We start from the raw sequence: 24,398 nt of genomic DNA, 5'->3' as shown, positions 1-24,398 counted from the left end.
GCTGCTATTGTTTTGCATAGGGTTCATGGAAATGGAAAAATAGTTAAAAAGAAAAAGGTATAAGAAGAGAGATAAAACTCAGAACCCTACGAAAAACCCTGGAGTCCGAATTTGCCCCTAATATGGAAGATATGATGCATACTAGCTCCTTTCCTGCCATCATATCAAGAAACATGATCAATAAAATTTAATCAGGACTTGCACTTAGAAATGATGAAACATACTACATTTTGTAGTTTCTACAGAAGGAAGAGGCACTATACTTTTATCATATATAATAACAGTTTCTATAGGTGCTCGTCAATTGTAATTTGACCATGCCATTCACAAGGTTGTAACAAGCAACTTCGATTTGAAAGCCGAAAAAAAAGGGCAAAGTATGATCAATGTCTGAATCGAGAAACACCATAAAAATTAAATCCACACAAATTATAAAAGGCACCTAAACTGTTACTTCCCCACCCATGGATAATCCCTTGGCTTTGGAAACTGATAGGAACTACAATGATAAAAAAAAAAAAAAAAAAGTAGAACCACAACCAGAAAATGTTAAGAGCATTCCAGCCTAAGGTATTGGATCATTCATGACAAAAAAAAATCAACAATTAACCCATAGAAGTTTGAACACTGGACACAGTTGGACAAAATAGAAGAAGGGCACAGAGATAACATGAAAATGTAACATCCAAAATTAATTTCAAATTCTCGTACTCATGAATAGGGAAGGGAGGGAGGGAGGGATGGATTATGCTAGAAAAGGGTTGCTAGGAAGAACAAATTATTCATTCATAAAGAATAAAGAATTATCTTTGTCCAAATTAATTGCAAGTGCGAGGTTATGCTCGAACAGCCAAACACAAGGCTTGCGGGCTTGGATTAAGTGTGGAAAATTGGTCAAAACAAAATTAATTCAAATATAACAAATATTTTAGCATGTGTAATGTACCATGATAAATATTTATTTTATATAACTAAAATTTATAATAAATACATATTTTTAGATGTATAAATTATATTATAATTAAAAATTATAATAAAAAATATTTTTGAATATATAAATTATATTTTAGATTTTTGATAAGTTAGAACAATTTGAAATTTGAAATAACTATAAAATGAACTTAAAATTCAAATTAAAAAAAAAAACTTAAAATTCAAACTAATAAAATCAAGCATGAAAACGTGTTTTAATTTGGTACGGATGTCTAGTAACCAAAGAAGATAATTTGTTATAGGGGTCACTTGAAGCTGACGTGGCAACGCTTCTTTGGATTTGGAGAGAGAACTTGTGAAGGAAAATCCAACGGTGATACATCGTACAACTCAACTTGGAATTGAGTCTTGAAACTGAACAATAATATCATCTACAAGGTTCCAATGCCATGTCTACACCTTTTCTAAGTCCATTACACTAGATTTTCTTTCTCTTACGTTTCCCATGACCACACTCGTGCAATTCTCTATCAAATGTTCGAACTTGAAGCCCAACTTCTTCCACCATGGCATATACAAGAGACCCACTCGCTCTTTCTCTCGGATAGAGACAAAGTTTGGTTCTTTTAATGGCAATAACTTGAAACTGACGGCAGGCAGGGTGAGCTTGTTCTTCTTGGGAGGTGAAGTGTTTAAAAATGGGGTTTTGTGGGAAGAGAAGGGGTGCAAGAGGAAAAAGAGGGTGGTGTTGGTGAAGAATAATCAGGGGTTTGGCTTCAATGGAGGAGGTGGTGGTGGTGGAAGAGATGATGGTGCCACTGCTAGGATTTTGGGAAACCTTGCTTTAGCTATTGGATTGACTTACCTTTCTATGACTGGGCAACTTGGTTGGATTTTGGATGCTATTGTGTCCATTTGGGTATTGTTCAATATTCCCTCTCGTGGTTTGCTTTAATTGTGTCATATTTAGCTTAATCAGCACAATTTTATTGATATATTGGAAGTTCGTATTAATTCTGTATATGCTATATACTTCATTTCCATCTTGCTTTTCAGTTATCCAGCTTTCTGTGCTGAGTGGTTTCTACTTTTAGTTTTAGTTGAGCCCATATTTAAGCTATTGCATTGATAGTTGGCACTTGGTCTTTTTTATGCCTTGGATGCTATTATGAAGTTCACATGAGTAGGAGTAGCAACCTTAGGCTTGTGCCATAGCTCTTTCTCTTGCTATCATCATACAATATATTGAATTTTTTTGCTATATGAAATTCACTTAGTACACCACTTTAGATGAAGAAAACAACAAGATAGAATGAAAACGGATTAACAGAGGAACCAAATGCATAATTTATTATGGCAGAGTCTATCGTTATCAAATAGGTTTTCCTAATTTATTACACTCCTTAGTAGAATCTTCCACTCTCCTGGTGCTTCCCTATTACACCATTCTTCCCATCTTCTAATTGTAGTTTGTTATAAATCCTGTTTTAGTCTAACATATCCAAACAAAGGCAATAAAAAGATAGACATCAGTGTGCCAATTTCTTTTTTCTTTGTTTTTTGGATAAGCTATTGAATTAAAAACAGGTGAAGGATAATTTCCAATACCTTGTTAGGTGCACCGACTTACTAAATAAAAATTCTATGCTTTTAGACTATTTGTGTTTTTGTGGTCAGAATTGGCAGTTACCCTGGTGGAGGTGTTAAATGAGCTGATCAAACCTTCTTAAGTGTTTAACTAGAAAAAAAGAATTAAATTCTCAGTCTGTGAAAAGCTTAAATAGGTTCTTATATTAGTGATTAGTCTTCTTGGTTATTATAACTTTGGACAGCAAAATGCTTAAGAAGGTTTCCGCATCTACGTCTAGGTTGACTGAGACAGACTTTGTGCTCCAATGCAAGTCCAGACTACCTGTTCGGTGACATGGGGATAATCTCTTGTTGCCTGCTTTTATTTCATTTCTTAATTTACACCTGTATAAGAAAATCGGCATTGTTGTTAGTATTTCATAAAAAATATTGTGATGTAAATTCTTTTTGTTGAATGTAAATTATTTTTTCAAAGAGTTGTCCTTTAATTCCTTGGAGGTCATTAATGTCTTCCAACAAACGTGTTTCTCCTAAATTAGTACATGTAAATTGATCAACTGACTGATTTGATTTCTCTTCTCCTTTACTTTTTCATTTGCAGCTCGTTGCAGTGTTAATACCAATAGTAGGTCTTGGTGCTTTCCTCTGGTGGGCAGGGCGAGATATAATGCAAGGCACTGTGAGGATTCTTCAAAATTTAAATCTGAAACTTCTTGCTCTTTTAACTTATACTTTATAAATTGAGTTATATTGCTTACCGTTACTTTATTTTATTGCTTTTACACACTTCAATGTTTAAGTATGAAGTCATTTTTCCCCAACTGAGGAATTTGTACAAAAAAAAATATGTTTGTTATTTTATATCAAACTAGCCTTTTTATTATTCTGATATCAATTTCTTGATTTTATGCTATCCAGTTATTGTAAGCACTATGAATATTGAGAAATAGTTTATTCTAAGGTGACTTGTATGTTGTAACCTGTACTGACTGGGTTTTTCTTTGTTTTATATGCAGTGTCCAAATTGTGGAAATGATTTTCAGGTTTTCAAGTAAGATTTGTTTGACACATCTTGTTAAGCTAGTAATATTCTTGAAACTTTGGTTTTTAGCCGTGTAACCGACCTCACCTAGTGGGATAAGGCTTTGTTGCTGTAATTCAACTAACCACCTTTACTTTATAATGTCTAATTATCTGTTTCAGATCCTCTCTGAATGATGATTTGCAGCTGTGCCCTTTTTGTGGTCAACCTTTTTCTGGTAATAATGGATTGTTTTGCTTGCCAGTCCTTAAATTCTCCCTGTCATGTTCTGTCAGTATTACACTGAACTATTTCTAGCTTTGGTTATAAAATTAACTGGAGTAAGTTTTATTATTGATTTTAGTCAAGACTGTTAATGACCATTCTACATATGTTGTGACTTTTTAATTCTTAAAAACATTTTTGGAACTTCCTTTTGTCATATTCTGTATTTGTATTGGGTACCGATACTACACCTGCATCCATGCAACTTAGTTTTGATCTGACCTCCAAAGTACAACTTAGTTGTTTAACACTGACAATTGTGGACTTCTTCCTACTTTATTTTCCTTTTGTCTTTAAACATGTCAAACCACATCTTGTGGTAACTTTTGTTTTTGTGTAAATTCATTTAGCCCTGTGTTTTTGTCAAATGAAATTAAAAAATCTACAGGTTGCAGAAGACTTGCCATCCTAAAATAAGATGAATGATTAGCCAGTGTTTCTAACTACAAACCGATATGTTGTTTTAGTTAATTATCTTTTAATGTTCTGATGGCTTTAATTGCCTGGGAGATAATGATGGTCTTTTCTGAGATAACCCTTTTGATTCATAGAGATGCCCACCACCTATCTTAATGATACTTAGTGTAATTTTCATTTTGTGTTCTGAAAGTGAAAATGATAAATTAGAATGTTTTATATCATTCACTGTCTTTATGAAAATCACAATGTGAACATTTCTCACTGTTGAAGTTTATTTTGATATCAGTTGTTGGCAATGAGTTTGTGAAGGACTCTGTCAAGTTTTCAAACCAAACTACTACATTTGGACAAGCATTCAATAATTTCACCCGTTCTAGAAAAGGTAATCTTCACAAGGCTTGATTCCTTTTACCCTTAAAAGTACATTGTGGTTAAATGCAACTATCTCACTTATCTCCCCTCTTTTTATTATCCTTAATCTTTGTTGATGATGCCATGTGCCGTTGTTTCTGTCTTGGCAGAAAAAGATTCTGGTAAAGCAATTGATGTTGAAGCTGAAATTAATGATGTAGACTGAGTCTTCACAGCTATAACATGTTGGTAAGTGTGAAGTAATTAGCAAATTTTGAGTTGAATACAGTTAATTAAGCCTATCAATCATGAATCATGATCTTTGTCATTCCTCCAACTTTCTAGTATATATACCGGTTTAACCCACACTTTTACCAAATTGTAATTTGCCAAGCGATGCTTAACATTCATTCACCTGAAGATAGAAAATAGCACTTAGATGTTTCCTGTGTACAATTTCCACCTTTACAAAAACCCTTTAGGATGAGTAGTACTTTGATTTGATACCGATGCATTAGTTAATGACTTAACTTAAAAGATGCCTTAGTATTTAGAGTTAGTAAATGAAATTTCAAAATACTAGATCTTAAGTATATTTTTTCAGTGGTGGCATTTGAATCTATGACTTAGTATTTTTTTTCGAAATACCAATGCAATAGAGTCTGTTTTTGTTCTAATAATTATTTCTCTTTGGCCACTAAATAATTACCTTTCTGAAATTCTTATTAAATTTTTAGGATGACTACACTGAACACCAATCTTATTAGGTTAAAGAACAGGCTGTGGCTTGCATTTTCCGTCATATTGAAGACACAATGAATGACACACATTCAAGAGAGGAGTGTGATGAGCAAAGTAACACATTCACGAGAGGAGTTTTGTGAACAGAGTAACATTGCAATTGTAATATAAGTTTTGACAGTGATGTTTCTCAGGTCACACCTTTATTATTTTGGTGTACCAAATGCTGCTTCATTTTTTCCTTTCATTGTTGCATAGAAAGTTTAGGGGTTAATAAAGATGCTTCATTTCAATGTCAGGCTACCGATTGCTTAACCTGGCTGTATTTGAACTAACAAAAACAACTTAATTAAACGTTTATTTAAAAAGTTATTATCATATGAGCGCTTACGTCATGAATTTGATCATGAAATTTGTTGAAATAAATTAAAATGAACTTATTTTGAACAGTTACATGAAAATAAATATTGAAATAAGTTGAAAATATTCATAGGAGTCATAATATATTTTTGAGTTCAAATAATCTATGCATGTTCTTTTTCAAATGTCCTCTAGTTATTTACATTTTTCTTGTGGACTTTCATTTTTTTTTTAACTCTACTCGTTAACAATATTATTCCAAAAGAATTACTAAACCAGTCCTATAAATTACATTCTGTTAAGAAGCTACCGTTGCTTAACTTTTAAAGTAAAATAAACATCATGCAAAAGTTGTTCTTACACGTTCTTGTGATTCAGTTTGGATCAATATGAAGATAATATCAATGTTGATTCAATCAAATAAAATTAAGTTATTGAATTTGGTTCAAAATCAAATAAAAAATTTGTTAAATTAAATTGGATTAGATGATTTAGATTCTTATCTTTTATTTTATTTTTATCATCAGGAAATATGACATTAAAACATCATTTTTTAAATAGTGTTTTTCCTTTTTCTTTTGGTCTACTTGTTTTGTTTTGTGTACTTTCCTCAAAGAACTTGCTAGCTTAATGATTAGTTTGCTTTTTCTATATCCCTTAAATAAATAATATTATAAAGATTTAAGTTTGCTTATTGATGACGATGAGATTTTGATATTTTAACACCTAACTAACTTATATGTTTCAAGCACCCTCGGCAGTCACGAAATGTCATTAGTTGTTATGGTCACTTATTAATTATAAGGAATTGTTAATTGTTATTACTTGGAAGTAAAATAAAAAAAGTATAATATTTTTAAAGATGTGATTGGATTTATTTGAAAAATGGGATCCAAAAGTCAACCTGAACTGAACAAATTAATTATTTTTAATATTTATTTATTTACTTTTATTAAATGGTTAGATTATTTTGTCTTTGTATATATATAATAAAAATTGATTTGGCGGTTCTAAAGGATTGAATTTGAGCACCCTAGTTACTCTTATGCCTACACTACATCTACAAGTCTACAAATTAATAAATAGTCATTTAGTAAATTCAGCTTAGTTCTATGATAAATTGACTGAACAATTCGGTTATAGTATTCACTGGCTTATATCCCATAAAATGCTTGAATTTATTACCATTTACCAGTGGCGAATGGCGATGTGATAGAAAATATATACCATAACACTGATAACAATGATATATTTCTAAAAGGTGTGATTATTCTAAACCCTTGCTACTAAAACTAGTCTCATTATTATAAAGATAAAAATCACAACTAGTATTGCTGAAGTCAAGTAGGACAACTTCTTAGCAGATTTTATAGCAACCTCAAGCCTTGTTTGATTCTCCAATTGTCTGCAGCAAGACATGCCAAACTAGAATTCATAAGAAAGTTCCAGACTCCAGAGTGTAAGAAGGAGCCCTAAAACTCATACCAAACACATAAAGGTAAACTTATGTACCTCTTCATTTTTGCCCTTGCCTCTAGTGAAGAACTTGTAACCGATATAGAAGAGTACACCCCATCCAGTCAAAGAAACAATCACAAACTGCAACAACATAAGACTTGGTGAAATTTCAATGTTTTAGCATGACTAAATCTCAGAGAAACATGTACATGAAGCCATAAGGTGGCCAAAATATTCACAAGTGGCACTATTCAACTCAACCATCTTCCTAGCTAGTAGTTTCAATAGCACTAGAGATCAACTTTCTATTCCTGACTTGATATATACTACTGTATATATGTGAGTGTTTCATGGTGTCAGTATGAAGAATTATATCACGTGTGCACAGGTCTTGCCAACACGATAATGAATCGGTAGTCAGCATCAAAATGTGGTCAATCTGAAAATATCTTAAACTAGCATAAGAGATAGTTTTTAAAATTCTAAAGTGACTCACATGCTCTTCTTTCCACTTAGATGGACTAGTAGGGTCTTGCCAAAAGTTCACCTTTGGAGGTCCATGATGATCTGCAACATGTCAAAGTAATATAGACGAGTGATTCTTTATTAAAGAGGGTGAGAATATTTCACTTGATTAATCACTCGGCTTGAACAAATGGTTTATTTCAATCAAAACCACTTTTTAAGACATTAAGTTCCATAGCCTAAGAAAGCACACATCACTCAAATTACCAATCAGTGATCTTTGCACTTTCATAATTAAGGCCATTCCATTCAGCTACCATAGTTCAACAAGCTATGCTATTGCTTGCGGTACTTTGTATAATATCAAAAGAATATGAAATTATGCATTTTATTTTAGAATATTCTAATATAGCAAATTATCAATGAATTTGGACACAAAAGGTCTACACTGCAAAATTGCAACCTTCCAATGCAGTAAAAATCATTTTTATTACAACGTCTAGAATATTTAATTTCTTAAAGGCCTAATTACTTTTTTTTCCTCTCACTATTTTGTTCAATGTCGTTCTACTTTTAATTATGAGTTTAATAAATTTATTTTAATATTATACTGTTTATTTTTATTATTACAAACTTTACATATTCACCAAAGAAAATCACAAACTTTTTACACTATTTATATTAATCTTTAATTAACATTACAGTTAATTAAAAAATTCTCACAAAAAAGGTTAATTCAAAAATCTAAAATTATAATTATCTAAATATATTTTTTTATATAAAACACATTTATATAATTAAGATAAAAAAATTATTTTAATTTTATTAAATAGTTATAATTATAAATTATTTTTTCTATTTTCAACTAATTTTTAAAATTCAATTAACTTATCAGTTATATGCTTATATCTATCAAATATAATCTTAATTTGAGTTATCTTTTACATACCTTAGCTAATATTCTTTAAAAATGAATGATAGATGTGTAGAAAGAACATATATATATAGAGTTGAAAAATTTAAGAGAGAAAATGATAGAAGTGAGATAAATAGTATAGTATAGGAATCAAGAGAGATAAGAAAGAAAACAAATGAGATAAAAGTAGAATGAAAGGAAAAGTGAGTACATGTTGTATACTTAGCAGTTAAGAAGTACATTAATACAGAAGCTCACGTTACATTGAACGACTGAGCTTAATTACAACAAAGGCAAACTAGTGTGCATATATAGAATCATTATTCCCAAAAACGAGGTTTCAGATTTTTCACCTCAACCACGCATTGGATTATTGTTTCTAAACATACCCAACACAACATAAATTAAGGATAAAAAAAAAAACAGTTTTCACTTCCTGCAAACGATTCCCAACCCATTTGAAAACTTGGTGCAATCAAGGGTGCCATATTCCATGGTCTCTTTCTCAGCAGAACTTTCCTGTGAGAACACACAAGAAACACAATCAGGAGAGAGCAATGAGTTAGTCCTGTACTTGTCTTCTCCTCCAACAACAGGCATAGCCACACCAGGCTTTGCTGGGTTCTCAAAATCCAACCTATAAGTCCTTCCAAGTACACCATCAACTTTTTGGGACAAAGCAAAGAATCTGAACTGAACTTCCAAGTGAGCAAAACAGTCATCAGAAGGCACTTGGTAGTTGTGAATTCTGTCATCCTCTTTGGTTATTGGCACAACATTCACCAATATTTCAGCCACATCCTTCACTGTAACCATCACACTGTTCTTGCTTGCCACTCTCTCCACCTTTATATCTTTTTCTTCACTGTGCCAAGTGGAGAGAGAGCCTTCAGCTAGGGCTACTTGGTTCTCATTGTAGGTGAATTTGAAGTGGTCAAGTTCATCATTCCACTGGGGTGTCTTGGTGGCCTCAAGTGAGAAGCTTTTGGAGTTGAAGAGGATTCCAAGGGCTTGGATCCATGTGTAGTCACGGCTTCTTCCTTCAGGCCTGTGTCCAATGAAGCGTGCATTGATTTGAAGGTTGGAATCGGAGACTAAGGAGAAGTGTTCGTTGGTCTTTCCGTGGAAGTAGAAGACTCTACCATCTCCACCAATGAAACGGGGATCATAGCATCCTGATCCTGGTGCATTGCAGTTTGGCTTGCGACCTAATAACAATCAATAAATGAATTGCATTAATTAAGTTTTTTGTTTCCAAGAAATGAGAAAAACTTCATTTATTTTGCAAACCATGTTTACTTTTATCCTTTGTCACATATTTCAATGATATTATTAGTTAGTGACTAAAGTTAAACACTTATAAAATACCAACATTCACAATCTTTGGGAATAATTAATAACGTGGGGACTTACTATAAAAAAGCATCAGCAAGTATTAGATTAGATGGCTATATAATACTCATTCAACAAGCATATGTAAGAGTAAGAGAAAGGTTTGTCTTACTTCTGCAGACTGCCTTGCAAGTAGGTTTGTTGCACTCGATTTGGCAAACCTTAGTCTTAGGATTGTTTGTTTCACTGTTAGGGCACTCAGCAGGACATGTGATGTACTTTCCATAGCATCTGGTTCCTCTGCCACAGTATAGATTTTGGTATGCCTTAGCATGGATCAAGCTTGAGACAAACACTAGCAAGAATATTAGGAGGGAACTTGTTTTGGTGAACTCCATTCTTAAATATTCTGTGTCTTAGAGAAATATGAGGAAATTCACAGAGAAATGGAGCCAATTGATGCAGCAACTATATCTTCCGCGGGTATTTATAGATGTAGCTTCAGGGTTGCTTCTGTATTATGAAGGTGACTTTTGCAGACTTGTAGTATAATCTATTGCTAAGTTAACTAAACTCAAAGTAAGAACATGGGGTTCTGCTCATTGAAAACATAAGGATTCATATAACTATTATTTCTTCTTAATTAGAGCAGATTACATCTCATTGAGGTGATTTCTGATTCCTTCAGCTGCAAAATCGGTGGCTGGACTTATATATATATATATATATATATAACTAGCTAGATTGATATCAAAATCATGATATGAATATTTTTGGTATGGTAGATGCTTATGCATGAGGTAATTAAGGAGCTACAATATTATAGTTTGGTATCTTGACAATGAAAATAGTTACTATATGACTTAGAATGAGAATTCATGTAATGTTTAGCATTTTTCCCATATGGTGTCTCAGGTGCACGTTATGCGCTCCCAACCTTTAGGTTACGAGTGATATTGTTTAGATGGCATGTACGTGATTGGGTTGGATAGTATAATACATGTTAATATACTGTTGCTTCTGTTAAAGGTCAACGCTTACAACTTTGTTGTAAACTTACGTGACTGTTCTAATGTCTCTCACTTGCCAAACATGAAAAGCTGGAATTTAGATACAGAATTTAGCTTGTACTATAATGTAAGCAGATGTATAAAATAAAAAGTAAAAATTTATCCAAAGTAAAGTGAAGGTATATCTTAAATTGGATAAAATACAAATTTTAGTCCTATGTTTTTAGCGTTCAGTATGGTCCCATGTTTTCTTTAGTTTAATTTAATTTTTTTCCAAGTGAGTAAAAATTAATGGTTTAATAATAATCATTTTTTATTTTGAGATTTTTTACTAAGTCTAGACATGAAAACTATCTCACTACATTTACTTATAAAAATTATGAAGCTAAACTAATGTTCATCTAAAAAAGAGTCATAAGCATAATAAAAATCACATGAAAAATGTAGTTCACTAGAAATCAAAAAATAAAAATAAAAATATTTTTTTATTTTTCAGTTTGTTCTTTTTAATTTTCAGATGATTTTTATTATATTTGTGACTTTTTTGGTTGTAACATTAGTTGAGTTTTGTAATTTTTACCATACGTGATCTAATGATTCTTAGCGCTCGTTAATTGGGAAATATTTTGTTTTATTCTATTCTATCATTCTATGTATTACAGGTATATTGCTTTTCATGTTCTATTCTATCATCCCAGCTTGGTTGCTGATATGTGATAATAACACATGATGTTTTCAGTAGCGAAATTAATCAGTCGGGAAATCAATTGCAAGAAGTTGTCTAGGTTTTTTTTCCAAATGCCAATCATTCCAACAAGAACAAGGATTCAAAATCTCATATCATTTGTTTAAGGGACTCAAGTTTATCATCATTCCAACCAATCACTTATTGATAATAAAATAAAAAAATATATTCTCCTGAATTTTTTTATAAAATAATCATTAAAAACTTGAATAATTTACTATTCAATAAATAAATAAAATTAAACTTATTTCAAAAAATTTAATTCTTCAGCATATGCTATATGCTGCTTTTTACACAATTAAGTTAAGTAGATTAGAAAAAAAAAATCTTTAAAAAAGGCCGGTGTCGCTTTTACAAAACGTTAAATAGTGATAAAGCTAGAAAAACTTAAATCTAGCCTGCCTACGATGGTTGCTAGCTTCAATTTTTTTTTTTATCATAAATAATTCTGAATCTTCGATCTTATATTCTTTTCAGTAATATTTCTAAAAATTAAGTAAAAGTATTATAATTATATACATTTTGTATGTTTTATTTATTTATTTTTCCTTTAAAAATTAGACAATTTAATATATAACATTTTTTTATTTAAAATACCTTTGCTTATAAATCAAAGTTAATTAAATTTTACTTTTCGTCATTTATGTTTTACTATTTTTTTCATTTTTTTATATTAAATTTTAAAAGTCTCATTCTAATTTTTAATATTTTCAAAAAAGTTCAACTTTAGATTAAAAAATTATACATTTGATTACCTTAAACAAGCTAAACCATTTATCTAAATACACACGGGCTTCATGTGTATCGCAGGGGAGAGACATTAGAAGTTTAGAACAGTCGCGTGAGTTTACAACAAAGTTGAAAGCGTTGACCCTTCACAGAAGCAACAATAAACATCTATTATGCTATTCAACCTCACGTATACATGTCATCTAAACAATGCCGCCATTCGTAACCCAAAGGTTCGGATCGGAGCGCATAACAATGATAACATCATATGGGAAAATAAAATGCTAAACATTCTACGAATTCTCATTCTATCATCTCATGTAACTATTTTCATTGTCAAGATACCAAACTATAATATTGTAGCTCCTTAATTACCTCATGCATAAGCATCTACCATACCAACAATATACATATCATGATTTTGATATCAATCTAGCTAGTTATATATATATATATATATATATATATATATATATATATATATATATATGTAAGTCCAGCCACCGATTTTGCAGCTGAAGGAATCAGAAATCACCTCACTGAGATGTAATCTGCTCTAATTAAGAAGAAATAATAATTATATGAATCCTCATATTTTCAATGAGCAGAACCCCATGTTCTTACTTTGAGTTTAGTTAACTTAGCAATAGATTATACTACAAGTCTGCAAAAGTCACCTTCATAATACAGAAGCAACCCTGAAGCTACATCTATAAATACCCGCGGAAGATATAGTTGCTGCATCAATTGGCTCCATTTCTCTGTGAATTTCCTCATATTTCTATAAGACACAGAATATTTAAGAATGGAGTTCACCAAAACAAGTTCCCTCCTAATATTCTTGCTAGTGTTTGTCTCAAGCTTGATCCATGCTAAGGCATACCAAAATCTATACTGTGGCAGAGGAACCAGATGCTATGGAAAGTACATCACATGTCCTGCTGAATGCCCTAACAGTGAAACAAACAATCCTAAGACTAAGGTTTGCCAAATCGAGTGCAACAAACCTACTTGCAAGGCAGTCTGCAGAAGTAAGACAAACCTTTCTCTTACTCTAACATATGCTTGTTGAATGAGTATTATATAGCCATCTAATCTAATACTTGCTGATGCTTTTTTATCTTTATTTTATAGTAAGTCCCCACGTTATTAATTATTCCCAAAGATTGTGAATGTTGGTATTTTATAAGTGTTTAACTTTAGTCACTAACTAATAATATCATTGAAATATGTGACAAAGGATAAAAATAAACATGGTTCGCAAAATAAATGAAGTTTTTCTCATTTCTTGGAAACAAAAAACTTAATTAATGCAATTCATTTATTGATTGTTATTAGGTCGCAAGCCAAACTGCAATGCACCAGGATCAGGATGCTATGATCCCCGTTTCATTGGTGGAGATGGTAGAGTCTTCTACTTCCACGGAAAGACCAACGAACACTTCTCCTTAGTCTCCGATTCCAACCTTCAAATCAATGCACGCTTCATTGGACACAGGCCTGAAGGAAGAAGCCGTGACTACACATGGATCCAAGCCCTTGGAATCCTCTTCAACTCCAAAAGCTTCTCACTTGAGGCCACCAAGACACCCCAGTGGAATGATGAACTTGACCACTTCAAATTCACCTACAATGAGAACCAAGTAGCCCTAGCTGAAGGCTCTCTCTCCACTTGGCACAGTGAAGAAAAAGATATAAAGGTGGAGAGAGTGGCAAGCAAGAACAGTGTGATGGTTACAGTGAAGGATGTGGCTGAAATATTGGTGAATGTTGTGCCAATAACCAAAGAGGATGACAGAATTCACAACTACCAAGTGCCTTCTGATGACTGTTTTGCTCACTTGGAAGTTCAGTTCAGATTCTTTGCTTTGTCCCAAAAAGTTGATGGTGTACTTGGAAGGACTTATAGGTTGGATTTTGAGAACCCAGCAAAGCCTGGTGTGGCTATGCCTGTTGTTGGAGGAGAAGACAAGTACAGGACTAACTCATTGCTCTCTCCTGATTGTGTTTCTTGTGTGTTCTCACAGGAAAGTTCTGCTGAGAAAGAGACCATGGAATATGGCACCCTTGATTGCACCAAGTTTTCAAATGGGTTGGGAATCGTTTGCAGGAAGTGAAAACTGTTTTTTATTATCCTTAATTTATGTTGTGTTGGGTATGTTTAGAAACAATAATCCAATGCGTGGTTGAGGTGAAAAATCTGAAACCTCGTTTTGGGAATAATGATTCTATATATGCACACTAGTTTGCCTTTGTCGTATGCTCAGTCACTCATTGTAATGTTAAACTCTTGTATTGTTGCAGTACTTATTAACTGCCATGCATGAAAATAAAAATGTTGTGTTTGTAGTTTAAATGATTGGCTATTCTGCACAACTTATTTACATTGCTACTTTTGATATTCATCGATCTCCTATTAAAATTAAAGTTTTACTTTTGTAATATGTGTTAATCTTTAATGTTTTTTTTTTACATTTTTAGTTTGTAATTTTTTTTTTTACTTTTTATTCCTATCGTGTCGTTGATTATCATTAAAAAAAATTAAAATAATATCATGTTATATTATCACGCGTCACATCAATAATAAAAGATAATAACGTATCAACAAAATATCACATCACACCGTATTAGTAACACAACGTCGACAATAAAGAGACTAGAAAATAACAAATTTTTAGGAAAAAAAATGAAAAAAAAAACTTGACTATAATAATAATAATAAAATATGGACATTAGAAAAAAAAAATAACATATTTGTAGATACACCAAATATTCAAGCCTTTTTAAGTATGTGTAGTGTGAAACTAGAAGAACTATAAACTAAGTTCTGTTTAACCTTATCCGTGTACTGAAACATTGATTTGGTCATTAGTGACCTGATGGTGATTCAAAGACTAATTGGTAACACGGCATCTAGCTCACCTTCAATTCGGGCATTATCTTGCATTTCATAATTTAAAAATGAATTTTCCTCATCAGCTATGTTGCTGAGTTCAAGGTGCAAAGCATCTTCCAAACAACACAAGACAAAACCCATTGGTGGTCTATTGATCCTATTCTCAGCCAGGCACCTTTTAGACACCTCCGCAAACTTTTCTAAGAGAAGAAACACTCACTTTGCCAACTAGATTTGGGTCCATCATATGATGTAACTGACCCTTTACTTCAGAATTCAATGTCCATGTTGCTAAATTTAATTTTCTGTGGGAAGACCATGGTCCAAGGCAGGCCTACCAGAGATTGCATCTATTAGAACCACCGCAAATGAGTACACATCTATTAGATGGCTAGTTCTGAAGTACTCAGGATCTATATATATAACCAAAAGTACCCTTCACAGTAGTGGCTACATATGGCTCTCATCAAGAAAAGAAGACCCTTTCTTTGAGATGCCAAAATCTTGCTACTTTGGCCACAAAATTCTCATCCAAGAGAATGTTGTCAGTTTTTACATCTCTATGGATTATGCCTTCCGCAGTGTTAGTGCGGAGATAGTGAAGCCCTCTAGCAGCTCCCATGCAAATTTCAAGTCGTTGCTTCCAGGAGAGTGGTGACTCACTATGTTCATAGAGCCATTTGCTCAAAGAACCATTGGCCATATACTCATACACCAGAATCATCTCCTCCCCTTCATGGCAATAGCCAATAAGAGGCACAATATGGAGGTGTTGGAGTTTGGATAACAAATGAATCTCGTTTTGGAATTCTGCCAAGCCTTGTTTTGATAGAGGAGCGTTTCTTGGAATGTGAACATTCTACAAGAAAAAAGAACTATTTGATGACATGTCATCGTGGCATGTTGCTCCCTTGGACCTACGAGCTACAAAGCAATAACAAAGTGAACCAAATAACACTAAGAAGAAAGAGATCGACAGCCACAAAAAAACTGAAGCAAATAAACAAATAGAACTATGCTTGTAGAGCCACCATGGCTTGGAATGGAAGGTAATTCAAATGCCATTGACAAATGCAACTGAGTTTTTGGAAGGAACAAAGGTGAGGGTCAATGTCTTTGCATTGACATTAATAGCATGCTCCTTGAACACATAGGGATTGGCATTAGTATAGCTCACAAAAGTGAAGTTGATTCGTAGCACAAAGTTTTTAGTCAAAATAGTCATTGAGGTAAGAAGCTATAAGCTTGTGAAGATTCGAGCAGATTGGAGGTATCGTAATAGAATTGAAGTTTATAACAAAAGGAATCGCTAGTTTTCAAACGTAATGAAGAATGTTGTGAATCAGGAATAGAAGTTCGACCTGCAAAAAGCAATGTTTTTGTGAGGACCAAAAGCAATCAAATAGTGGCATATGTTTGACATATTAACAGAATGGCAAAGAGTAATAGAGTTAATTAACCATTTCTTTGCATTGAGTTCATCTTCTCTGATTTTTAGCACTACTCAAACCGTGTTGCTGTTTTATAACCATTGAAAGAAGTCACGTAAGGAAGTAGAAATATGAAAAGTACCACGAACAAGCATCAACTTTTTTTGATGTACAAACAACCATCCTTTCTGTCGACATTGAAATTTCAACGTAATTAATATTACAAAACAAGAAGGAAGGGGGTATTCTTTGGCTTACATGATTACATCATTGAATCCGAAAACCAAACCAAATATCAACAGGTGATGTGAGTCACTGACTTAAGTATATAAAACATCATGCAAATTCGGCAAATTTTAATTATAGGGTGTTTACTATATATTAACAGATTTTTTTAATATAATTTTATTTAAAAAGACAAAAATAAAGTAGAAAAATTTTAATTGAATAATTATTATAGCACTACTACATATAACACATTTTGCAACATTTATCCGGTAACATTTGTAAAAATGTTACCATTGTTTATTAAATACAGTTTTTACTAACATTCATTATAACAAATGTTGTTATTGCTTACGGACAAATGTTACCAAATGCAACCACCACTGTACCACAAGTCCACAACTAAAACTAAAACAAAAACAAAATAAAATTGTGAAACCCTACTATTCTGATTTCTCTTCTTCTTTCGAACCTTCCCTCCTCTTGTCGACCTCTCTGAAATCGTGAACGACGGTGAGCCTCAATCACCGTCTTCGCCCCGCTACCGCCGGCGACCCTCCGACTACTCCCCGCCGATGCTCCTCGGCTAGTATCTCACCGTCACCATCTCTTCCTCCGATCGACGTCAACAAGGCCAAGCTCACGGGATCTCCCATCTACGACGACGGTTTTCTCCTTGTCTACAAAATCAAAAAGTTATTCGATCTTACTTGATTTCGATTCCAATTTTTCTTTATATTTTCTCTCTTTGCAGACAACTTTACCGGGATCCACCTCTGTCCCACTATAAATCTGAACAGAAATTAATTTTCCAGATATTGATTTGCTATGATTGTGTGTGATCACAAGCTTCCCCTTGGAGTTAATTGTTGAGTAGCTTGGCATATAGGATTCAAGTTATTCAACATTTTGGTTGTGACGGAAGAAGAGTACTGCCATTTGGGCACACTACTTGAAGCCTTTTTTGGCATTCCATGGATATTCATACTTCTTCCTTACTTTGTCTCTAACAAAAATCTGCAATGAAAGCATTTGTATAAGCCAAAGTGATCAAATTTTGCCCCTTAGTTTAGCTGTGTTCTAATACTTTACGTTGCTTGTCTTGACCATGTGGTTTTCTTGTCACCAAGAAAATGCCACCAACCAATTACTTAGAAATTATTGCCTCTGTTAGTTGGTATACTACATGAAATTATGGTCCCTATAATTTTAAATTCGTGATTTTGTTCTTCTATTTCTAAATCAAAACATTTAGTCCTTAAAAAAATTATTTTTATAGTGCTCTCATTTAGTTCTTGTGATCCTCTTTTTGACGATGCGTGTGAGTGTGACCTTCACGATTTTTTTTTAAGAGGTCACCTTCACGTTGCCAGAATACAAATATTAATGGGTTAAAATAAGTATATATATGAATAAATAAACTGAATTTAAAAATATTATCTATTTGTAGACAAGTAGATTATTTAAACTGAAAACCAGCACATTATATATAGAGACACAAACACTTTTTACAAGTAAAAAAAAACACATATAACTATTTTAAGTAGTCATGTGAATTGCTAACTAATTTATAATATTTAGCATGCATATGTAATGGTATGATTTCGATTTATTGTTTTTATCTTTTAACAATAGTCAAATATTCTCACAGGAGTCTCTATATAAACAAGAGAACCATAAATTCAAGTTTGTGAAGCATATTTAGACAAACAAGTGGGCTTCACTGTTGCCGTAAAAGGCCGGAAGGTTCCTACACTTGCCTAAATTTTTAAGTGATTGTATGAAAGAAAAAAAAAAACTAGTTGGTTTCTGATGGCTTTTAATATATAATCTAAAGTATATTTCTACTTTTTTTTCATTATTTTAGTGAGTAATATATAATATTTATTATAGGAAAAGATTCAAAAAAGGTTATAATGAAGCAATTCAGACAATATTGAGAGGGTAAGTGAAATTGATTAAATTGATAACTTTAGATTTTATTAAGTCATTCACTAATTAGCATTTATTTTGAAAAAAAAAACATAGGTTGATAAAGCGGCTGTTAAAGCATGGATGTCCATGACTAATGAAGTAAGTTTAAGTCTTATTTTCACTTTTAAGTAGTTTAATGTTGATTGAATCTTTGTTATGACAATCGAATCAGGAGAAGAAGCCTTATTTTGATAAAGCAGTTAAACTCAATGCAAAAAAAATGAGAAATTACATTCTGATGCATTAAATGAAAGGTTAGTTATGTACTTTGTTATCTTATGATACATGGGAATTATGATTTATGACATCTTTCATTTATTTTTGTTCTGATGATTCTTAATAGGTTTGTTCACTTTAATCAGCAAGAATGTTCACTTGGTATGTTGTTTATTTTTATATTGTATCGTGTTTTATATATAGTAAAGTGCTAAAATATCATTTGTGGACTTGTATTGTAATTCAACATGATATTTGTAGAGTTTATACAAAACTGTTTTTGAGAGATCCATTATTAGTGAACATGGTACCAAGAATGAAATACATTTATCACTTTATCTTATTACTTTCTGTTGGTGTAATATTTTGTCTTTTATCCGTTCCACTTGCTCAATACTCTATCCATTTTGGCAATTAACACTAGATTCTTTAATATCAAACTCTTCATACATGTATCAAAGTGTAAAATTTTAAAATACTACAAAATTGACATTATATTGTATTTTTAAAAAAGAAAATTAGTAACATTTGTTAAATGTTACGAAACATATATATTACCAACATTTTTAAAATGTTGCCTATGTGTTGAAAAAAATATTGCTAAAAAGCCTTTAGTAACATTTTTAGAAATCTTGTTATTAGTATGAAAAAAAAATGTTGCTAAAAAATTTTAGTAACATTTTTATAAATTTTGTTATTAGTATAAAAAAATATTGCAAAAAGCCTTTAACAATATGAAGTATACACAACATTTCATAAAATATTCCGAAAATGTTTAAGTAATATTTGTTCATGTTTTGGGGACATTTTTTTAATGTTAAAAAAACATACTTTGTTGTAGTATAATATAAACTATAAAAATTGATCCAAATCAATTCAAAAAATTGATTTAATTTGGTTCAGATTTTATATTAAATTTAAATCAGATCACATAAATTTTTATGTTTAGTTAAATGATTTTTTGATAAAATAAAATATTAGCAACATTTGTAAACAAATGTTACAAAGCATATATATTAGCAACATTTTTAAAATGTTGTCTATGTATTGAAAAAATATTGTTAAAAATCTTTAATAACATTTTTAGAGTGTTACTTATGTATTGAAAAATATTTTTAAAAGTCTTTAGTAACAATTTTAGAAATGTTATTAGTAATGAAAAATAATATTACTGAGTTTTTAGTAATATTTTTATAAATGTTGTTATTAGTATGAAAAAATATTACAAAAAACCTTTAACAATATGGGGTATACACAATATTGATAAATTCTAATGTCCCATTTTTTTTCATTCTAAAACTTTGGAAATTCTATATCTATAACTTATTTTATTTTTTAAAAAATTGAATCAATCTAACGTTTTTTTAATGATCAATTTGACGTGTTTACATTCTTACTAAGTCATATTATATCAGGTTTTATATATGATAAATCATACTTTTTCGATAACATTGTGAGTTATCAAAATATTAGGAACAAGATTCCAAATCTAGTAAACTTGTATCCTTAGTGGAGACATGTTTGCATTTATAGGATACAGTTGGGCATATTAAGATGAAATTTTTGGGGATTTTCGGATAGAATCATTCTGAATTATTTTTTTAAATATATTTTTTCTTCTAATCTTTCTAGTTATTTGATAAGGCATATTGAATAAAAATTAAGGAGATCTAGTTCGGTTGAATAATGTATGTGATTGTTACAAATCTTTGTATCATATTTAATTCCTAAGAATAAAAAAAAATGACCAAACTAAATGAAAAATACTTGGTCTTAAAAGAACCGGCAAGGGACAGCAGACTTACAACCTGTAATGCATAAATAAAATAGAATATTTCCGCGAAAGACTGATTTATATATTTATTTATTGTTTATATATTTCCTATGCAAACTTTTTTCCTGTGGAAAGTAGACAGTACGTGTAGTGTGATATAACATCGATATGTATCACAATTCTTATTTTGTTGTCGTTGTTAATGCTTAAACATTACTCAATCAAGGTCTGATCAGTAAGTCCTCGCACGCGTGTAACAACTTGGTAGAATTGGGCAGCTTCTTGCAACATTCGCATTGTTTTAGATGGCTCAATTTGCTTACTTTTTCTATTAGATGAATTGAGCTTCTTACTTAAAGGCCATAATTAAACACACGAAATTGAAAAATTGTCTTACAGATTCTGAATCTTTTTGGGTTGGACACTAAAGTATTCTCTAAATTTTGTTTCGTCTATAACTATAAAACTATACTCCAAACTTGAAAACAAGCTTTGTTTTTTTGGATCCAAAGAATGGTTGATGGGACAGGGACAATATGGAAATTAGATCTTGAAAGGAAAGGAAAACGGCCCAACCACACCTAGATTTTGAGCCAATCCACTACTTTATTTTCCTCGCTTAAACAAGATTACTTCTTGTGTAAAATACTTATTCGCTATCATGTGTGAGTGAATTGTTAAATTACGGGTAAGGTTGATTCTTTTGGATAAAAAAAAGAAAATACGTATCCTCTAAAAGACAGAATTGTGAGGATTAAATGAAGAGTTCGATCTTCCTTATAGTTAAATGGTTAAAATATCAGGACTAGAGGCTAGGATTAAACCGGACAATTTCAAGTTATTGACAGCGTGAATGTGTGCAATAGTGACTATAGGAAATCCGGAACCAAATGTATTTTGTATGGTCAAAGAAATATTCCCTTTTCAGTTTAAAGTCGTACAAAAATGATCACTTACTAAGTTTTCTATTAGCATATAAGGTGAGGCCACGTTGATCTCCCTATCTATCCAAGATGAAAGTCATGGCTGTCTCAAGCAGCAATGGCTTAATATTTGTAATGTTATTTGCACTCTTTGTAATGCATACTAATGCAGAAACTCAAACCTGCGCCAACCGTAGAGTCCATGCTTTCTCAAGAAAATACAATGCCCTGCTGAGTGCCCTTCAAAGTCACTAACTAACCCAAAAAGCCTAAGTCTGCTATCTATAAAATCACTTTTATGTTACGTGACATGACTTCAGATATCATAAACTGTATGTTCTTTAAGTCAAAATTCTTGACTCGGCACATTCTTTTGGTTACCATGCTGTATATAACTACAACATGTCTTCATTCTATATTTGATAATAACAGATCGTGAACCAAACTTCAATGGCCCTGGACCCTCACTTGAGCTTAGTATCTAATGCCAACCTCCAAATCAAGCTTAGTATCTGATGCCAACCTCCAAATCAATGGTCGTTCCATTGGCAGGGAGACCAAGAAATTTGTACTTGGATTCAAGCATTGTTGGGAATCCTCTTTGATTCCCACAATTTTTCTGTTGAGGCCACCCCATCAGCAATTTGGGATGAAGAAGTTGACCATTTGAAGCTCTCTTATGATGGAGAGGAACTTGCCATCCAAGAAGGCCACCTCTCTACATGGCAATGCAAGGAAAATCAACATTATGGTTACCCTCCCAGAAGTTGTGGAGATATATGTCAATGTTGTGCCTGTCACTAAGGAGGACAGTAGAATACACAACTATCAAATCCCTGATAATGATTGTTTCGCATGCTTGGAGGTGCAGTTCAAATTCTATGGTTTATCCTCCAATTGAAGGAGTTCTTGGCAGGACTTATCAGCCAGATTTTCAGAATCCAGCAAAGTCAGGTGTGGCAATGCCAGTGGTTGGAGGGGAAGACAAATATAGAATAACATCGCTTATTTCTGCATAGTTTATTCATTTTCTAAAAGACCTTTTTATTGTAACTTGTAAGAAGCTGAACTCCTACTTGCCTTATAAAAAGTATAACAGAACCTTAGAGATACTTTACATACAATTCCTAACCAGCTAATTGGCACCCATCTGTACCACTCAAATATCATCACATTGTAACTTGCTTTTGGACAAAAAAAAAAAAAAGAATTGCAAAATCATTAACGAAATGAAAAATAACATTCATTCATAAAATCAGAACTTCTTAATGAGTCCAAAGCCAGGACAGCCATTGTACTTAATGCTCCATGGCCAAAATCAAGGACACGTCAGAAGAAGAACTCATCTGCCGCGAGGATTTACCAATTGCGAAAACACTGCACTTGTGGCAGCATCTTCTGCATCATCATCATCTGTGAAAGAGTTTCCCCCATCAACCATATTGACACTGTTATCAAAAGGCTTGAGACGTGTTAACTGAATTCCAGTAATGTGGTTTGTGCTGTTATCTTCAGGTTCCATGAGTGCTGATGAGGTCTCCTGAAGCTGCAAAGCATATTCAAGATTCCACAAGACGTCGCCCATAGACGGCCGATCCACTCCATACTCGGCCAAGCACTTCTCAGCTGTCTCCCCAAACTTCTTAAGAGAAGCAGGATTGACTTTCCCCACCAGATTCTGATCCATAATTTGATCAAGCATTCCTTTCTTCTGCCAACTCATTGCCCACTCGGCTATGTTAACCTGCTCCCTTGGAAGGACAGGGTTCAAGGCTGGTCTTGTGCATAAAACTTCCATCAAAACTACTCCAAATGAATAAACATCTGATTTCTCTGTAAGCTGTTGCCTTCTGAAGTATTCAGGATCAAGATAACCGAAACTACCTTTAACAGCAGTGCTCACATGAGTCTGATCAAGAGCAGGACCAGTTTTGGAGAGGCCAAAGTCAGCAACCTTTGCAACAAAGTTATCATCTACGAGGATGTTAGTTGTCTTTACGTCGCGGTGAATTATGCTCTGAGATGCTCCTGTGTGGAGATAATGAAGACCTCTTGCTGCTCCAATGCAAATTTCAAGCCGCTGCTTCCATGATAGAGGTGGCAGGTCAGTTCCATACAAATGACTCCTGAGAGGTCCATTAGCCATGTACTCATAGACAAGAATCATTTCTGATCTCTCGTCACAATAGCCAATGAGGGACACGAGATGGCGATGGCGAAGCTTGGATAACATCTCAATTTCTGTTCGGAATTCAGCAAGACCTTGTTCTGATCTCGGGTTCCCCCTTTTAACAGCCACATTGGTCCCATCTTCAAGAGTCCCTTTATAAACCCTGCCAAAACCACCAACACCAAGAAGCAGCTTCTCATCAAATTTGTTGGTTGCATCAAGGATCTCTTGGAAGGTGAACAACCGTCCAAGATTTGATGAAGCTAAAGAAATAATGCTTGCAGTTGCACTCTTCTGTGAAGTTGTTGACATTTTTGTCATGGTCTGAGAGTTTCCATACAAGGGTAAAGGCAGCCAAGAATGGCCCTGTTGAGTAGACTTTGATTTGTATCTCGCAAGGCAGCAATAACACAAACCAGCTAAAGCAATGGCAG

At 32.8% G+C, this 24,398-nt stretch overlaps 4 protein-coding genes and 2 pseudogenes across 5 annotated transcripts; 3 read left to right on the top strand and 3 right to left on the bottom strand.

The window, feature by feature from the left end:
- The first annotated feature begins 1,372 nt into the window (after window positions 1-1,372).
- On the top strand, window positions 1,373-5,634 carry LOC100789383 (uncharacterized). Of its 2 annotated transcripts, none has more exons than XM_006594729.4 (7): window positions 1,373-1,852; window positions 3,125-3,202; window positions 3,540-3,574; window positions 3,727-3,782; window positions 4,536-4,631; window positions 4,771-4,849; window positions 5,368-5,634. In XM_006594729.4, exons 1-6 carry the CDS (start codon window positions 1,439-1,441, stop codon window positions 4,824-4,826), a joined length of 735 nt encoding a protein of 244 aa, XP_006594792.1. In that variant the 5' UTR covers window positions 1,373-1,438; the 3' UTR covers window positions 4,827-4,849; window positions 5,368-5,634. The 2 variants fall into 2 exon arrangements, with proteins under 2 accessions (XP_006594792.1, XP_003543265.1); XM_003543217.5 differs by having other exon boundaries at window positions 1,374-1,852; window positions 5,338-5,634.
- A 3,105-nt stretch (window positions 5,635-8,739) lies between these two features.
- Window positions 8,740-10,316, bottom strand: LOC100818256 (uncharacterized). Its single transcript, XM_014766341.2, has 2 exons — window positions 10,045-10,316; window positions 8,740-9,748 (listed from the first exon to the last, which is right to left on the bottom strand). Exons 1-2 carry the CDS (start codon window positions 10,268-10,270, stop codon window positions 8,970-8,972), a joined length of 1,005 nt encoding a protein of 334 aa, XP_014621827.1. The 5' UTR covers window positions 10,271-10,316; the 3' UTR covers window positions 8,740-8,969.
- A 2,785-nt stretch (window positions 10,317-13,101) lies between these two features.
- LOC100788331 (uncharacterized) lies at window positions 13,102-14,805 on the top strand. Its single transcript, XM_003543215.4, has 2 exons — window positions 13,102-13,387; window positions 13,695-14,805. Exons 1-2 carry the CDS (start codon window positions 13,162-13,164, stop codon window positions 14,471-14,473), a joined length of 1,005 nt encoding a protein of 334 aa, XP_003543263.1. The 5' UTR covers window positions 13,102-13,161; the 3' UTR covers window positions 14,474-14,805.
- A 744-nt stretch (window positions 14,806-15,549) lies between these two features.
- Window positions 15,550-16,477, bottom strand: LOC112998735 (receptor-like protein kinase THESEUS 1; annotated as a pseudogene).
- Window positions 16,478-21,783: 5,306 nt separating this feature from the next.
- LOC100817728 (uncharacterized) lies at window positions 21,784-23,401 on the top strand (annotated as a pseudogene).
- On the bottom strand, window positions 22,849-24,285 carry LOC100817192 (receptor-like protein kinase THESEUS 1). The gene has a single exon (XM_006595379.4). The coding sequence runs from the start codon at window positions 24,283-24,285 to the stop codon at window positions 23,137-23,139; it is 1,149 nt and encodes a 382-aa protein (XP_006595442.2). The 3' UTR covers window positions 22,849-23,136.
- Window positions 24,286-24,398: the final 113 nt, after the last annotated feature.

Source organism: Glycine max, chromosome 13 (assembly GCF_000004515.6).
Source record: "Glycine max cultivar Williams 82 chromosome 13, Glycine_max_v4.0, whole genome shotgun sequence".
NCBI classification, from domain to species: domain Eukaryota; kingdom Viridiplantae; phylum Streptophyta; class Magnoliopsida; order Fabales; family Fabaceae; genus Glycine; species Glycine max.
Note: the sequence above shows the minus strand (reverse complement) of the source record. Positions and strands in the feature narration are given on the sequence as shown.